This window comes from Microtus oregoni, unplaced genomic scaffold (assembly GCF_018167655.1).
Source record: "Microtus oregoni isolate MIOR12 unplaced genomic scaffold, Mior012 000019F_ref0000042, whole genome shotgun sequence".
Classification (NCBI taxonomy): Eukaryota; Metazoa; Chordata; class Mammalia; order Rodentia; family Cricetidae; genus Microtus; species Microtus oregoni.
In genome coordinates this window covers 19,387,307-19,405,919 of record NW_024543078.1, presented here as the reverse complement: position 1 = coordinate 19,405,919, position 18,613 = coordinate 19,387,307, and the positions used below count along the sequence as shown (strand labels likewise).

General features: G+C 35.6%; 1 protein-coding gene across 1 annotated transcript in view; it reads left to right on the top strand.

The window, feature by feature from the left end:
- The window catches only part of Usp34 (ubiquitin specific peptidase 34), a 186,090-nt gene that overhangs the window by 108,649 nt on the left and 58,828 nt on the right, over positions 1–18,613 (top strand). The window contains exons 34-42 of the mRNA XM_041668910.1: positions 3,431–3,631; positions 6,582–6,664; positions 10,254–10,294; positions 10,425–10,549; positions 11,838–11,990; positions 13,238–13,342; positions 15,087–15,142; positions 15,231–15,351; positions 18,425–18,608. Of these exons, the coding sequence (XP_041524844.1) occupies positions 3,431–3,631; positions 6,582–6,664; positions 10,254–10,294; positions 10,425–10,549; positions 11,838–11,990; positions 13,238–13,342; positions 15,087–15,142; positions 15,231–15,351; positions 18,425–18,608 (1,069 nt within the window). The remainder of the gene's footprint in view (positions 1–3,430; positions 3,632–6,581; positions 6,665–10,253; positions 10,295–10,424; positions 10,550–11,837; positions 11,991–13,237; positions 13,343–15,086; positions 15,143–15,230; positions 15,352–18,424; positions 18,609–18,613) is intronic.

The window sequence follows — 18,613 nt, the reverse complement described above, 5'->3', positions numbered from 1 at the left end:
TTTGTTTTTTACCTTTCTTGAGATGAGGTTTTTTTGTGTAGTCTTGGTTTTCTAGAACAGCTTCTGTAGGCCAGGATGGCCTTGAACTCGGAGATAACCTGCCCCTGCTGAGTGCTGGGATTAAAGACACAGCCACCATCACCTATCCAGCTATTTTTTTAATACCTTGAAATGAATAGTACTAAATTTAATTACTCAGAAATAATAAGTTCACAAGAAGTTGTTTCTCTCTTAGGTTTTTAAATCATTTAATATTACTCATATGGTTTTAATGTTTTCCTGCTCTCTTTGGGGTTGTAGTAGTTTGTCTTTTAAATCATGGTTTCTCTATGTGCCCCAGACTGTAACTTACCTGATGCTGGTTTCAGATTCCTGCCTTGGATTCCTGAGTGCTCAGATTATAGGTTTGTGGTACCATGGCAACAGTTGTTTGCTTTTAAAAAATGATTCCGTTCAGGATGGTGGTGCATACCAGCACTTGGGAGGCAGTCGCTGTCAGATCTTTGAGTTCAAGGCTAGCCTGTTCCATAGAGCACGTTCCAGGACTTGCAGGTCTACACAGAGATACCCTGTTTAAAAAAATAAAATAAAAATGATTAATCAGAGACTGGAGAGATAGCTCAGGGTTGAAGATCACTGTCTGCCCTCCCAGAGGACTCGGACTCAGACTCAGTTCTCAGCATCCTCATGGCAGCTCACAACTGTTCGTAACTCCAGTTCTCACACAGACAAAATGCAAAACCACATAAAATAACTTATTTTTTTAAAAATAATTTATTCATATATATTTTAAGAATCAGCTTAGCAGGTCTAACATTTATATTCCAACCAGCACTGTATATCCTAGATTTCATACTAAGGTTATTTACTATTTTCACAGCCTAGGTCCTGTGAAGTTAATATGTTGAATGTTTGTTTATGTTTTTGATTTTAAAAGCTTTCTGTGTGTTTATTGGCCATCTTGAACCTCATTTGCATATACGTTGATTCAACTCTATTGTACCTTTTTATTATTGAGTTTTGAATGTCCATTGTGTATTTTGGATACTGATTTCTTAGCAAACAGGCTGCTTTCTGCCAGCAGCTGAATAACTTTCCCTTTCTTGCTGTGCTATATATCCTAATACAATATATCCTAATTTTGGACAAGTCATAAATCTCTGATGCTCATACTTTTGTGGCATTGTGTAATTATGGTATTGAAGATTGATGATCATTTTCTTGTTTTAATTTGTATTTAAGGCTTTCATTGATTTTAAGTGAAGTTTTATTTATGCGAGTCATAATTCAGTCATTTTAAGAGAGTTACAGTTTTAGAAGCCTCAGTCCTTATGAAATGCTTATACCTGCTTAAGAATGCAGAATGCTTTCACCTCCAGAGTTCTGGTTGTTTTTTTAAATAGTCTGCTTCCAACAAAGCAGCTCTAAGAAACTTAATTTGCTTTCTCTTACCATATATTAAATTTTGGTTCATAAACATTTGTAATTGGAGCAGTACTTAAGTACTCTTTTACATATGCATGTGTCTTCTAGTAGGCTCCAATGTACCTGTATGTGGAAGCCAGAGGTTGACCTCACTGTTGTTGTCCACCTTAGTTTTTGAGTCAGGGTCTCTCATTGAACCTTGACCTCACTATTTCATCTAGTTGGTTGTACAGTGAATCCCTCTGGATCCACTTTACACCCCCACTCCAGCTGGGTATACTGTAACATGTCATCACACTTGACTTTATGTTGGATCTGGACAGGAAACACTCACCTGATTCTTTCTAGCCCTCTATCCAGTTCTATAGTTTTCTTTGCTATAGTCAGTGCTTGTGGTATTGCATTTGAGTTAGCTTTTGCATGGAAAAGATAAGGTTGAATTGGTTTATTTATTGATATAAATATCTATTTTTTTAACACCATTTGTTGAAACTAATTTTATTTTTTAATTTGAATTATATTGATGACATTTTGTAGTAGCATGGTATTGTTATTACTCAGGGAAGGATACTTTTTTTTTCTGGTAGATTGATGTAAGTGTACCCATTGCAACCAGTAGACTACGTGGCCAAGGATTTATTGTAGTGAAATTTCTGAAATTCTTCTGCTGAATATAAGTGATGTTCCAATTAGCTTGTTCAAAGAAAGTTTCTTGTTGCTATTAGATCTTAAAATTCATTGTAAATTTTATGTTTTATACTAATTATTCTACTCAATAAATATTTATATTAAATCCATATGTGATAAATGTAAGATTTTCAGTTGAAGTATCCTTTAGAGTAGTGGGGAATCCCTATGGTCTGAAAATATTAATCCTGGTCTACATAGTTAGTTCAGGTTGGCCTTATCTACATAGTGAGACCATTGTTTCCTGTTGTTATTTTGAAATGCCTTTTTCCTGACTTGTGTAGATCAAGCTCTAGCCTTCAACTCAGAGATGTACCTGCCTCTGCCTTCTAGGTGTAGGGATTAAAGGTGTGCACCACCATGCCTGGCCCTTTGTTAGCATTTCTAATAGTTTTGAAAAGTGCAGTCTTTGCAGTAATCCTGTGGATATCCTGGGAAACAAATGTGTCATTTCTAATTTATTATATATATTCTGTTAAAATTTATATTCAAAAAAGAAAATTAAAGTAACACTAGCCATAGCTTTTGAATGCAAAACTTTCTGTAGTGATCACTGTATTTAATTGAGTCCATGGCAAGTGTCTAGAACCTGGAGTGAAAATTGGTTGCAAATCAAAATGTAATGGATTAGCAATTCTTGCCTTGTGAATGTATGTAGGAATTAGCTGCCTATGATGAGAAGACTGTTGGAGTACTATATGTTCTTTTATCACTCTTTGTTCTTTTTGTTGTTGTTTGTTGGAGTTTTGTTTTGTTGTTGAGACAGGGTTTTTTTTGTGTAACCTTGGCTATCATATAACTAGTTCAGTAGACCAGACGCTTTTGAGGTCTCTTTCAGGCTTTATTCTTGTAGGATTGAAACTAAAGTATACCCATGGGGTATGCTCAGCTGAAAGCTCAATTAACTTATGAACCATTGGATTCAGATACTAATGCCCATTTGCCAATATTACGCTATATACAAAAGAATAATTTTCTTTCTGGTGTGTCACATATGGTTTACCCCTCTTAATTAAGCAAAGGCTTTGAGTTATAAATTCTAGAGAAATGGTTGAATAAACCTCTTGGTGATTGAAATAATTCCTATGAAAATTTCATTTTAAATGCAGAAATTCCTGTGCCCTTCACATTTATGATCTCAGTGGGAAGAAGTTTATTGTGAGAGTTTAATTTAATAATGGAGCATTTTTTAAAGTTGCATAATTTTTAAAAGTCATATAGCACATTGCTTAAAAACTAGCCAATTCTTTTTGTCTTTTTATTTCAAAGTTATATAGTGAATGAAAATAGAGAGCTGACATTGCTTTCTCCTTCACAGTGGCAGCTAGATTGTCTTGCTTGCTTGCTGAAATTAATCTGCCAGTTTGCAGTAGATCCATCTGATTTGGATTTAGCTTATCCCGATGTCTTTGCATGGTCTGGCATAGCTGAAAGTCACAGGAAAAGAACCTGGCCTGGAAAATCAAGAAAAGCTACTGGTGATCATGCCAAGAGTCTTCATATACCACGATTAACAGAGGTAATATTCAGAAATCAAAATTAAATTGTCCTAATGATTTCTACTTAAGTTTTAAGAAAGCATATGGTTTAGTTTTTACAAAGAAATATACTAACACATAAATACTATTCTAGATTTTTATACTACTACCTAGCAACTACAGCAGTGTTAAAATTTAAAATTGTCGTGATGTATTGGTAATAATTTTCAGTTTTTCATGTGCTATTTTAATAAGTTGTCTAATCTTACACTTACATGTGTTACTAGAACTTTGTAACTTACATTCGAAGTGTACCAGAGTCCATTCAGAAAAATAAGGAAATCATACTAGGTATTTCAGCACAGGAAATATAATAAAAAGATGGATTTCACAACATATGTGTTTCAACATATATGTTGAAGTGCTAAAAAAAATCAAAGTGTGCTGAAGAAATTTAGGTAAAGGGGCTGGAGAGATGGCTCAGTGGTTAAGAGCACTGCCTGCTCTTCCAAAGGTCCTGAGCTCAATTCCCAGCAACCACATGGTGGCTCACAACCATCTGTAATGAGGTCTGGTGCCCTCTTCTGGCCTGCAGACATACATACAGACTGTTGTATACATAATAAGTAAATAAACAAATAAAAGAAATTTAGGTAAAGATCTGTTCACCTCTCCTAGAGCTGGATGTAGATCATTTTTGGAGTTATTAGAGTCAGAAACTTACCAAAGAAAACCTGTTGAAGTGATTTAGGCTTCTGAAAAATGGGGTTTTGCTCAACTATTTCTTGATTCTCAGAGGATACCAGATAAAAGCTAGTAAAAGGAATCCTTTAGGTAGTTGGAAGACTGGAGCTGTTGAGATGGCTCAGTAGTTAAAAACACTTCTCTTTAGGAAGTCTTTAATTTGGTTCAGTACCCCGACCACACAGCTCACAACTGGCTCCAGGGAGAGCTAGTCCACTTCTGTGACTTTTTTGTGTTCCTGCATACATGTGATGCAGACATTTTTTTTTTTAAATGAAGCTTTCTGGATAAACACCTGGAGCAAACCTCACAAGAAAAACATGCAAAGCTAAAATCCAGTGTGACAGGTCATAGTAGGAATCCAGCTGTCAAGGGAAGACTCTTGCTTGTTATGTCCTAGTTTTAGCATTCTTCAGAAAATGTAGAGGATGCTAGATTTAGAAAAATTAAAAAGCTAGCACATCCTTCATTACAAATAGAGTTCATAGGCCAGGTGTGGTGCTCATCTAGGATTCTTGCACTCCTGACGAAGAGACAGGCAGGCAGAACTTGGGAGATTAGCCCAGCCAGAGAAGAACAGAGAGATCCTGTCTTTTTTGGGGGGTCGGGGAGAGAGGAAAGGATATCATTTTGACCATTCTTTGTTCAGGTATTCAGATGTATATCCTTCACCATCTCTGTTTGTTATTGGGGAAGTGGAAAGACTAAGATTGCTTTTTAGTGAAATCTCTCCTCATCCTGTCACCCTTTGAGAGGCACACCTCATTTCATTACCTGTCAAAGAACACAAGAGTAGTGAATTGTTACAGATAGAGGAATTTGGTGGTGAATGTTAAGATTTGGAAAACATTGGTATTACTGGGAACCTAAAACATGTTTCACTTTTGCAATGTTATGGTTAATTTGGAAAATTAATCTTTCCTAGTATTGTAGATTATTTGTATCTCTCTATTTTTTTTTCCTTTTTTCTTTTTAAAATGTGCATTGATATTTTGCCATGGGTGTCTGTAGTAATAAGGGCGGCGGGGCTGCGTCCCCAGCACCCCAGCTGCCCGCACGGCTAGCTTATGCCCAAAATAACAACACACAAACTGTATTCATTTAAACACTGCTTGGCCCATTCTCTTCTAGGCTAATTTTCACATATTAATTTAACCTATTTCTAATCATCTGTGTATGGCACCCCAAGGTGCGCTTACCAGGAAGATTCTAGCCTATGTCTATCCTGGGTCGGAGCTTCATCCCGGGAGCCAGGCATGGCGTCCCTGGCACCCCAGCCGCCTCATATTACTACAGGTGTCGGGTTCCCTGGAACTGGAGTTACAGACAGATGTGAACTGCCATGTGGGTGCTGGGAATTGAACCCAGGTGCTCTGGAAGAACAGTCAGTGCTCTTAACCCCTGGGCCATCTTTACAGCCTTATTTGTATTCCTTAGATATGAATGTTTCTTGAATTCTAAATGCATTCCAAAGTATTACATAGTGAAAGATACTACTTGACAACTTCTTTAATGTTTCTGTTATGTATGTTTTTACCAAAAGAAGCCTTCCACATTATAATATGGTCAAGTTGACTATGATACTTTCCATTAACAACTCCTGAATTTCCTTTAAAAGATGGTTTACTTTTATGTGTATCAGTGTTTAACCAGCATTTAAGTATGTGCACTACATACTTACCTGGTGACTAAGGAAGCCAGAGAAAGAGTATGGATTCCCCTAAAACTGGAGTTGCATACAGTTGTGAGCCTCTGTGTGGGTTCTGGGAACCGAACCTGCATCCCTTTTACAAACTGCAGGTACTTTTAAGCCATCTCTCTAGCCTCTCACCAAATAATTTCTATGTTTATTGATAATAGTAATTTACTTTTTGAGATTTGAATACTATAAATGTATGCAAGTATTGATATAAAATATTGTTAGGGAATTTTTAGAGTGATTTGTTTTTAAAATATATGCAACTTCATGGCTGTTGAAAGTTGGAATATGTAAATGAAACTTGCATCTAGTCAGATAGTATATCCTTCTTTTTCAGAGTATTTTCATTAGATGTAATACAGCTAGGAAACATGTATATATTTATTAATTTTTTTATCAAAACAACTGTAGCTTAGTATGCGTATCAAAGTCACGAGAAATAAAACTTGCTGGTGCATGAATTTAAAGGAGGTGGGGAAATGAAAGTACTCTTTGTATTTTGCTCTATTCAAAGATTTTTTTTTCTCTTGATGTTTTTATTTTTAAAGGTGTTTCTTGTGCTTGTCCAAGGAACCAGTTTGATTCAGCGACTTATGTCTGTTGCTTATACGTATGATAATCTGGCTCCTAGGTATGCATTTTATGTGTTTTATATGTATGTATATGCAGTTATTAAACTTCATTTTTGCACTGGTCTTGGTGGCACACACCTTTGAGTATTCTGGAGGCAGAATCAGGTGGATCCCTATGTATTGAGTTTCATATTTCAAGAAAGGGAAAAACAAAAATTAAAAATCTTTCATTTCGGGGCTGGGGATATGGCTAAGTGGTTAAAATATTTACATACTTATGTTTGAGAACATGAGCTCAACTGCAAGTACCCATATGAATGTCAGGTGCTGTGTTGCATACTTATAGCCCTAGAGCTGAATGAGAGGGATAGAAGGATCCCCAGAACTCAGCCGGTCTACTTAACACAGCAAGACCCTGCTTTAGTAAAAGAGATACCCTTCTTAAAGATAAGGTAGAGAATAATAGACGACGTTTGACAGCAGCTCCGGCCATGCTTGCATCTATGCCATGAACATTGAAACAGTTTATTTCGAACAAATGTTTAGCAGAAAAGTTATTAGGATTTTTAAATGTATTGCCCTACTTTTTACCCAAATTTTCATATCTTGTTAACAGTTGTCAAACTTATGTATTCCTGAGCATTTCTGTGTTTGTAAATTCTAAGGAAGTTTATGAATGTAAGGTCTAGACAGTATGACTATCTAAAATACTTTGATATTTGTTTCTTAAAATTAAGGATATGTTCTTAACATCTAGATTTGTGTGTGTGTGTGTGTGTGTGTGTGTGTGTACACTAGTGAGTGTTGGGGTCAGCAGAGATCTGAAGAATACGTCTAGTCTCCTGGAGCTGAAATTACAGGTGGTTGTAAGTTGCCTGATATTTGTCCACACTTCCTGATTTCCTGTGAAAGAGTACCAAGTGCTCTTATCCACCGAGCCATCTGTCTAATCCTGAGTAAAACCAAATTAATTTATGTAATCCAGCATTGGATTTGGAGAGATAACTCAGTGGTTAAGAGTAAGTACAGTTATTGTGGAAGACTGGGATTTGATTCCAACATCCACACTTAGACATTCACAATTGCCTGTAATCTAAGTCCAAGGATATGATAACCTCTTCTGGCTTCCATGAGCATGTGCACACACACAGATAAATTTTTAAGAAATTAAACATTGATATGTTTGATTTTTTTTTTTAAAAAAAGAAATAGTGCTAGGCATCAGACAAACATTCTACCATAAACCAAATCGCGAAACCCTTGATAATATGGGTAAGTTCATGCAGAGGCCACCAAGGTGTTACTGTCTTGCTTTGTTGCTCTCCATCATACTGCTTTGAGGGAGAGTATCTTACTGAGACAAAAACTCACCTTTTCAGCCAGGCTGGTTTGTCTACAAATTCTGGAGCTCTGCCTGTCTCTGCCTTCTAATGGCTAGGTGCATCCATGCCTTTCATTTTACTTGTTTACTTGGGATTCAAATTCGCATATTCATGCTTGCAAAGTAGCGATGGTTACCCATCGAACCATCTCCCTAGTCCCCTATTATCTTGTTAATTTATTCTTGGTTCAGCATCATGTGAACTATTTTTTGCTATTAGTTGTCATACTTTTTTCTTTTTCTTAAGTAGAGATATGTTTCTAACCTTTTCTTTATAGTATTGATATTTTAGTAGTACAGGCCATTCTTTCTTCTTTTTCCCTCCCTCCCTCCCTCCCTCCCTCCCTCCCTCCCTCCCTCCCTCCCATCTTCTGTCCCTATGTCCTTCCCTACCTTTTTTGTTTTTTTGAGATAGCTCTGTAACAGCTCTAGCTGTCCTGGAACTCACAGCAGTTTACCTGCCCCTACCTCTTCCTCCTGAGTTTGGAAGTAAAGGTATACAGCATCATTGCTTGATATTTTTTATTTTGACACATGATCTTGCCAGGTCTGCCTGGCCTCTGTCTTGAAATTTTACTGCCTCAATCTGTAGAGTACTGAAAATCCAACCTGGTACAACTCTGCTTGTTTTTGTTTTGTTTTAGAACATTTTCATTTTGGGTCTTTCCTTTTTAGTAGTAATAGTCCAGAAGTGACATATTTTTTCTAGTCCATTATGATGATGTTATTTAGTCTATTGATGATGCTAATTTTAAAAGTTAATCCGGTTTATTCCCATTTTCTTAGCTAAAAATTTCATTTTTAATAATCTGTCAATGTGAAGATATTATGAAGGTATAAGCCTACTACTTTCTATAAAACCATAAAACTTAAATTGACTTGCACTTTTATTAGTAATTTTTTCTTAGATAATTGTTAATAAAATTTTTGCTAAATGTTGATTTTCCTAATTATTGGTATTACTTCAATGTCTATTGTTGGACAACCCATTACATAGAGAAACGTTTTCTTTGTTATTCATCTAGTTTAGTATTAATTTCTATTCATGAATCTGAAATGTTTATTTTGCTGAATGTGGTAGTGCATACCTTTAATGTCAGCACTAAGGAGGCAGAGGCAGGTCGATCTCTGGGTACAAGGCCAATCTCATCTATATAGAGTGAGTTCCAGGATAGTCAGGACTGTTTACACAGAGAAACCCTGCCTCAAAAAATGAATGAATGAACAAACAAACGAATGAATAATTGAATAAAAAGAAAAAAAATCTTGAAGTTGTGGGTGTTTGGTAATTTCAATATTTATGTTTCTTTCATGCACAGAACTAGAAATAATGTATATAAGACCACAAAAGCTGAAGAGGTGACTTATTAGTTGAGAGTACTAGCTGCTTTATCATCAGGACATGTGTTCCAATCTCAGTACTCACTTATCTGGGCAGCCCACACACACCTGTTTCTTAAGTACTGAGTGGACAGAGATAGGAAGGCCTCTGGAGTGTCTTGACTTCTAGAGGATCTGAACCTTATAAGTCCCACCTTAGAAGAGGAAAGTGACCTCCACACCTGAATAAGCATGCATCATATATGCAAATGCATTCTGTCTGTCTGTCTGTCTGTCTCTCGCTCTTTCTCTCTCTCTCTTTCTCACACACACACACACACAAACACATATAAATAAGTGAGCTGTGACACCATTAGAACACAGTCAGTAGGACACAGAACTCAAACAAATATATAAATAAATTCTTTGTGTGTGATTTTAACAAACAATAACATTCTGTTCATTTGGACTACTTTAGAAACTTGGAAAGGCACAAATTTTTTTTTTTACAATACTTCAAATAAAGATACGGGTTCATCTGTGTAGTGATGGTGCATTCCCTGAACTGGAAGACAGAGGCAAGTGAATCTCTGAGTTCCAGGATAGCCTGGTCTACACAGTGAAACCCTGTCTCCAAAACAAAATATGAAATAGAAATGGGTAGGCTAATAAATGGAGACCTAGTTATATGCCTCTCTGAAGTTTCTTACTCTTTGATAACAACCCCTTTTACTGCTCTCCTCCTCTATCCTATCCTCTGAAGACCATCTAGTTGCTTTCCCAAGAATTTCATTTACTAGTAGTTTTAAAAAAAAGTGAAATCATATTAGTAATTTTCTTAAATCTATTTGGAGTGAAGTTATAAACGTTAAAGGATATGTAGTCATTATTTTTTTTACTTCATTGCCAGTTTTAATTAGTAGTGATAGCATATTTTTGTTTTACAGGGTTTTGAAAGCTCAGTCTGATCACAGGTCTAGACATGAAGGTAAGTGCTCAACAAAGTTATTTGTATTTTTAAATTTAATTTTTAATATTTTGTATTTAGTGATGATAACTCTCTCTTTTCTTTCTTAACACAGACCTGTATAATGCTTTTATTTATTTATTTATTTTAGTTTCACATTATTCAATGTGGCTCTTGGTGAGCTGGGCTCATTGCTGCTCTTTAGTGAAATCTAGCCTTGCTGATAGTGATCATTTACAAGACTGGCTGAAGAAATTGACCCTCCTTATTCCTGAGGTATGGTGAAACATTAAAGATTTGTGCTACTCCTTTTAAAACTTTTTGTATTATTAAGATTGTTAAACAAGATCCATAATGGTAAAGAAATGTTCATGATTATATTCATTATTACATTACCTATTTACCTTAGATATAGAATGTTAATTTAAAAATATGACTATTATATATTCTGTGTCATTACTATTTGTCATTTTTAAATTTTGTTCTGTTCTCACTGTTACAAGTAGCCACTGTAACATCTGGGTAGATCACTTGGAATCTGTGAAATGTTCTGACTTAAATACTTTCATTAGTTGTTTCTGGTTCCAAAAATATTTTGTCCTGTAATTTGTATTGTAAATAACATAATTATGAAAACCTTCTTTTATCCTAATATTTCCTGTATATTTTTATATTTGTTTCTGCTTTATAGCCATAATTAGGCATTTGTTAACAAGATGTTAGCATACATTGCCATACGAAATTGACTACCTTGTATGTTGTTTATGTACATATGTATCATCAGAATATTAAATTTACAGTATTTTGCTAGGGTTGCTGTTGTAGTAGATCACTTGCTCTTATACATGTAGCATGCAAAATTCTGCAGTCCTAAACAAAACATAAAACACCTTGCTAAAGAAGTAAACTGGCTTTGTGATCATGCTCACCTGTAGTTCCAACACTTGGAAGGTATAGACAAAAGGATAAGAACTTCTTGGCCAGTAGTTTTGGGTTACCATGGACAACCTGAAACCCTATTTCAAACAAACACTTTTTTAGAGTTTTTTCTACAAAATTATCCTTCTTTCCTCTACTTTTTCTTCTCTCATTTCTTTATCCCCTTTACTTTTTTCTTTCCCATTTCTTTCCCTTCGTCTACACACACATACCCTTCTCTCTTGTTCATATATTTTTCCATCCCTCCTAACTGGTCTCAAACCCAAGGTTTTTCACATGGAAAACCCCTACTCTACTTCTGTATTACACTCCCAGGGATTCTGTTTATTTGTCTGTCTGTCTGTTTGAAAACAGGGTCTCATGTAACCCAGTCTGATCTCAAGATTGACAATGCAATTTAGGATAAGATTAAACTCTTGAGACAGTGTGGTCTCCAATTCACTGTGTAGGTGAGCATAATATTCCACTGATGGGATTGCAGGCCTGCTACATCAGATATGTCACTGCTGCCTGCTGGGTAAAATGCTGAGGATCAAATTCAAAGCAAACTCATTATCACTTGGGCTATTTCCCTAGCCTGAGAATAGCTTTTTAATTCTCAAATTGTCCCTTTTTTCCTCTTTAGACTGCAGTTCGTCATGAATCTTGCAATGGTCTCTATAAGTTATCTCTGTCAGGCCTAGATGGAGGAGACTCAATTCATCGATCTTTTCTTCTTTTGGCTGCCTCAACCTTGTTGAAATTCCTTCCTGATGCTCAAGCTCTCAAACCTCTAAGGGTAAAATTTTACCTTGCTGCAAATTTATTATTGTGCATTGTATTCTTGTAGTTAGCTCATGAATTTCTCGTTCTCCTTTCTCCGCTTCTTAAGTGCTGGCATTATAGGTTCACACTATGATGTCTGTTTAATCTTAACCATTCTTATCGTCAACATTACATCTACTAACATCTATGTGATTTGATTTCAGCTTTGTGTTGTCTGTCATAAGAATGCTGTTTTGGAAATACAGTTTATTCCTACCAAGTTGAAAAATTATGATGTAGCTTCCTTCCTGACTTAGTAACATATTTGATTTTTTTCTTTTTTACTTTTTATTCCTCATGATATTTTCAAATTTTGAGTTTTTTTTTTTTAATAAACCCAGTGTGACACTAACTTTGTAAAAGTTTTCACCACATCATAAATTCGGAGGGCTGTTAAAGTATTTTTAATGATATTGTGGGTTTTTTGTTTTGTTTTTGGGTTTTTTGAGACAGGGTTTCTCTGTAGCTTTGGAACCTATCCTGGAACTATGTCTTGTAGACCAGGCTGGCCTTGAACTCACAGAGATCCACCTGCCTCTGCCTCATAAATGCTGGGATCAAAAGTGTACACCACCACCGCCTGGCTAGTATTTTGTTTTTTAAAATATTTATCTTTATTCTATGTGTATTGGTGTTTTGTCTGCCTGCATGTCTGTATGATGATGGCAGATCTTGAACTAGAGTTACAGACAGCTGTGAGCTGCCATGTGGGTGCTGGGAATTGATCTCAGGTATTCTGGAAGAAGAGCCAGCGTTCTTAACCACAGAGCCATTTCTCCAGCCCCCATATTTTTAATAATTTATAAAACTGTTTACTGTAGCATTTGCATATTTTCCTTGATTGTGTCCTTTCTAGAAAATTGGAAATTGTTTTTCTTATATTTTTGTTGTTTTTTTTTCCTTTCCTTTTTTTTTTTTTGTTTGTTTTATTTTTGAGACGGGGTTTCATTCAAAACCCCAGTCTGAGTTTGAACTGAAGGATGTCTGCCAGCCTCTGACTGGCACCATCACCCCAAGTTTGAGATTGTTTTTCTAAAGTTGTCTTCTCTTTTAGGTACCTTAATAGTCTCATTTTCCTTTTTCTCTGATTTTATGATTTGTTCGTCTTTTCTTGGAGTTTGAATACTATTTGTGTAGGCATTTAATTTCATAAAGTCTGAAATTGCTTAAGTACATTATACTTCTAAAAATGATTTCAAAGTGTAAAATTTGTTTTAATAGATAGATGATTATGAAGAAGAACCTATGTTAAAACCTGGATGTAAAGAATATTTTTGGTTGTTATGCAAATTAGTGGACAACATTCATATAAAGGATGCTAGTCAGGTATGTTCAGAAAATTACCTATTAATTTGTTAATGGATCCATGTTATGCATGTGGATATTCTTGGTTTTACTTGTCCTTTCAGGAGAGGGCATGCTTATTAATGTGTAAGTAGTGAATACTGACCTAACTTTTCTGTTACACTAATACTTCTGTGTTCTCTACTTTTTTTCTCATTTTTACTTTGATTTTAACTGTCAAAGTATATCTTCATTTGTAAGCATCTGTAAGTACTCTTGACCAATCTAGTATTTGTAAACTTTAATTGGAAAGTGAAATATGTATTGTAACCTCTTTACTTTTTAAATTATCCGTTAGCATATGTGCAGTGCCCATAGAGGCCAAGAGAGGGCAGCTTAGTCGCTATTGCTCTGGTTCTCTTTGTGCAGTCATACAAATCAGATATTTAGATTACGAATCCATAACAGTAGCAAAATTACAGTTATGAAGTAGTAACAATATCTATGCTTGGGAGGGTCACCACAAAATGAAGAACTGTATTAAAGAGTCTCAGCATTAGAATGTTGAGAACCACTCTAGGACCTAGAGCTTCAGTTTCAGATGATGATGTGCTTTCTTATTGTGGTTCCTGGGGAACAAACTGGGGTCCTCTGGAAGAACATCGTGTTTACTTCACCCCAGAGCCATGGCTCCAGCCCTGAAATTTGTATTTTTTAGTTTCACGTGTGTGTCTGTGTCTGTCCGCCTGTTTGTCTGCCTGTCTGTCTTTTGGGTTTTTTTTTTTGTTTGTATGTTTGTTTGTTTTTGTTTTTTGTTTGTTTTTTGAGGCAGAGTTTCTTTGTAGTTTTGAAGCCTGCCCTGGAATTATCTTTGTAGACGAGGCGAGTCTCAAACTCATAGAGATCTGCCTCCTGAGTGCTAGGATTAAAGGGATGTATCATCACTGCCCAGCTTTTATTTATGTGTCTTTTTATTTTTATAATGACATGTGAGTTTAGAGTCCTGATATGTAAAATGAAAAGTTTATGTAACTATGTGAAGATCAAATACTTTTTTTAAATCTGGCATTATCATTTACTTATGTTAATGAACAAGTTTTAATTCTAGTCAAAGTAATTTTCTCTTAGAGCTTCAGTTTCTTTGAGAGCTCTCTTAGGCTAAGTTCTATTTATGAAATCTTTTTTTTTTGTTTCTATAGTTATAAATTAACTGTTGTTTATTATTAAAGCTTAGGTCAAAGATGTTAACAATAGAAACAGTCGTTAGAACTGTGGACAATATACAGTGTTATACATCACTAGCCTATATATAATCTACATCTTGATAAATGTAGTTTAAAAAAAGCTTTAGTATGATCTCAGTTGATTACTGGTTTATCATAATTTACTGCTGTGGCTATCATAATCTATCTTTGTTGTGTGTGTGTGTGTTTTTAAGACAGGATTTGTCGGTGTAGCTCTGACTATCCTGGAACTCGCCCAGGTGGCCTTGAACTCATAGAGATCCATCTGCCTCTGCCTCTGCCTCCCAAGACCTGAAAGCAAAGGTTGTGCTTATCATATCTCCTTGCTTATCATAATTTTTTTGATGGGACTGTTAATGGTACATTTAAAATGATAGTTTTTTTAAATTTATATCATTTAGAAGAATAGGTACCTTGAGTGTATAACTTAATTTGCAAAATACAACTTTTATTACATATAAGGAAATAATTTGTGTTTCTAATCTGTTTAACACCAAAAATAAAAGCCTTATTTGAATTTTGTATTTTCTTTTTGTCTTAAGACAACACTCCTCGATTTAGATGCTTTGGCAAGACATTTGGCTGACTGTATTCGCAGGTAAAGTCTGATACAGAATTAACAATTACATTATTGAGCAAAGATAAAGAATATCTTTATCTTTTGCTTGTGATCTTTCTTTTAATAGTAGGGAGATCCTTGATCACCTAGATGGTCATATAGAAGATGATGGGCTTTCGGGACTTCTAAGGCTTGCAACAAGTGTTATTAAACACAAACCACCTTTCAAGTTTTCAAGAGAAGGACAGGTATGCTTCAAAATACATGCATGAAATACAACTGAAGCTTCTTTTTACATTGTTAGTGTTTTGTTGTTTTGGAGCAAAATATCCAAACAAGGTTTGCCAGAGCTTGATGATGAAGTTTGAGTAAATTAACCACATTGGTTCTAGAGTTTAAAAGATGAGGTTTGGCAGCAAATGCCTTTATTCTTGAACAAGTTATAGGCCCTCTATGTACATTTAAGAAATATTGTTTATATAATAATAATTATAGTGGGAAGAGTTATGTTTTTTTTGTTTGTTTGTTTGTTTTTGCTGTGGTTTTTTTGGTTGCTTTGAAATAAAGGTAACCCAGGCTGACTTTAAACACTTTTGTTATTCTCTGTGGCTAATGACGGATTTAAACTCATGGTCTTTCTACCTCTACCTCCCAAGTGCTGGCAATAGTGGCATGGGCTAGTATGGCCTTTCAGTTTTTTCTGCATTGCATTGTGGTTTCTTACCGAATATTATTTTGAATATTGAGGCAGGGCGAGGTGGCACACACATTTAATCAATCCCAGCACTTTGGTGGTAGAGACAGGTAGGACTTTGAGTTTGAAGTCCTTGTGCTGTAGACAGTGAGTTTCAGGTCAGCCAGGGCTACATAGAGAGACCTGTCTCCAAAGCTCAAAACCAAACAGAACAATTCTCTTAGGTAGCAGGTTGAAGGAGTTCTATTTCAGCTAGTTAGTTACCCACTTTTTCTAGTGGGCTCAGGATAAAGAAAATAAAAATGTTCATTTAAGCATTTACTGGCTCAGTATTTCTGTTAAAATACTTTGATCCCAGGCCTTAAGTATAGTTTTTCAAGATCTCTATAGCAATAGAGCTCATTTTCTTTTTATGTAAGTTGGTTGGAAAAGGTAGTTTGTTTAGAATCAGTTTTTACCAAATTCAGATTTGCTCTTGGAATGTTTGTTTTCTTCACATAAACATGTTGCTTTGTTTCTCCTTGATGATAATCTCACTTCTGAATCCTAAAATAAACAAAAACCATGTCATCTGTATGAAATAAAACTCATCACTTTGCATACTTTTTAGCCAACCTTGTTTTTTTTTTTTTTGTTTGTTTTTTGTATATCCAGAAAGTAAGTTTTACATTCTTTGAAAATAGTAAGAAGAGGACAACATGGAAAATATTTGTCCTTTTGTTTTCTTTTGGGTTTTTTTTTTTTTTAATTCCTGTGACTGAGTTTCCAGTACCATCACAGGTTGACTCATTAGGCCTCACAGGCCTAAGTAATGAGCTCATGACTAGTTTTTATTAGAGTAGAATTGATCGATTAATTAATTATTAGAGAGTGGAATTAATTCTCCCAGTGGTTACTGTTGCAAAGCATATCTCCTACGTTTCCAGTGACTGAAATTCAAGATTCCTCAAAGGAAAGGTTTATGTAGTTAGTAAGTACAGTGAGCCACTTCTGTCTTTTAGGCAAAGTCTGATATTACAAGTCAAGTTTTCAGACTTCAGCCAAAAGGCAGTCTTATTAAAGAGTGATGATACTTGCATCTTCATATAGTACAGTTTTTCTGCTCAGTACTCTGTGAGGTATTATACCCCGGGCTAAATGGTAATGTTTGGGTAATAAGAGACAATTAGATAAAAGAGCAAAGGAAAAATAAATAGAAAAGATTAAGTGAATATGAGATTTCTTTCCCAGCTTAGGAACTTTCAGAAGTTGATGGCTGGTGTTGGAGGGATGGCCCTTACCCATGTCCACAGGAACAGCATTATTGGATTCAGTGGGGGTATTAAAATGAAAAGATAGAAAGAATATAAAATAGGGCAGGGTACATGTTGCAAGATGAGTAAACATTGATTAGGGTAGAGAGGGGAGTAAGATTATGATCATAATATATTTATACAGATATGTAGTTCTCAGAGAATAAATTTTAAAATTTTTTTATGAATAGAAAAGACAATCTGGCCGGGCGGTGGCGCGTGCCTTTAATCCTAGCACCTGGGAGGCAGAGGCAGGTGGATCTCTGTGAATTCGAGGCCAGCCTGGTCTACAGAGCTAGTTCCAGGACAGGCCCCAAAGCTACAGAGAAATCCTGTCTCGAAAAACCAAATAAATAAAATGCAAAAAGAAAAGAAGAAAAGATAATCTGGTCGAGTTCCTCTTTGAGAAGCTGATAGCCATGCTCTTGGGTGTGTCTTTTTTTCCCCCAGCACCTCTTTTTCTTTTAATTTAATACAGTGCTTTAGTCTGTATTAAAATGTGCTTAATGAAGTCTTCAACTCCACTTTATAACTAAAACATTGCACAGTTTAAATTTAGGATAAAAGTTTGTTGTAAATGAAGATCTGAAAACTGATTCCATTAAAACAATTTAGATCCATCTCATGGTAAAACATGTTTCTATTATTCACAAAATTAAGAAGATAGTTGTAAAGTCACATCTTTCATTCCAACTGTGGCATTTGCCACAATTCTGACAACTAACTAGTGAGGTTCTTAATGTTAGTGAATTTTGTGCTGTGGACTTTGAGGAGTGGCCGTCCCTCAGTGTGGGTGAAGTGCTGTTTGCTATTACCCATGTGGAGAAACACCTATAGGACTTGGCAAATAGGAAATAACAAGGCCTAATAGAAACTTTTGGTAATTTTCAAATGAAAATAACAGTAGTGTACATGATTAAGGATAACTATGAAATTTGAAGGGGGGGGGAGAGTAAAAGGTGGGTCCCTTCTATTTTCCTCACAAAAAATAACAGTAAGTTTTTCAGATGATACATGTCAAATACTGTCAAATTTTTTTTGTTGTTTTATTTTGTTTAATTGAGACAAGGGTTTCCCTGTAGCTTTGGAGCCTGTCCTGGAAACTTACTCTGTATACTAGGCTGGCCTTGAACTCTCTGAGATCTGCCTGCCTCCCCCTTCCAATTGCTGAGATTAAAGGTGTGTGCCACCACTGACCAACTTATGCTATGAACTTTGAACTAATATTTTAGTAAATTATAGTTAGTCCTTATCCATTTTATTTTGTGTGTTATTATATTTAGAATATAATTGATATCCAAGTTATGTAACACCTGTTTTCTTCTTGTCCCCTAGGAATTTTTAAGAGATATCTTCAATCTTCTGTTTTTGTTGCCCAGTCTAAAGGACCGACGGCAGCCAAAGTGCAAATCACACTCTTCAAGGGCCGCTGCGTATGATTTGTTGGTAGAGATGGTAAAAGGGTCTGTTGAGAACTACAGGCTAATACACAACTGGGTGATGGCACAGCACATGCAGTGTGAG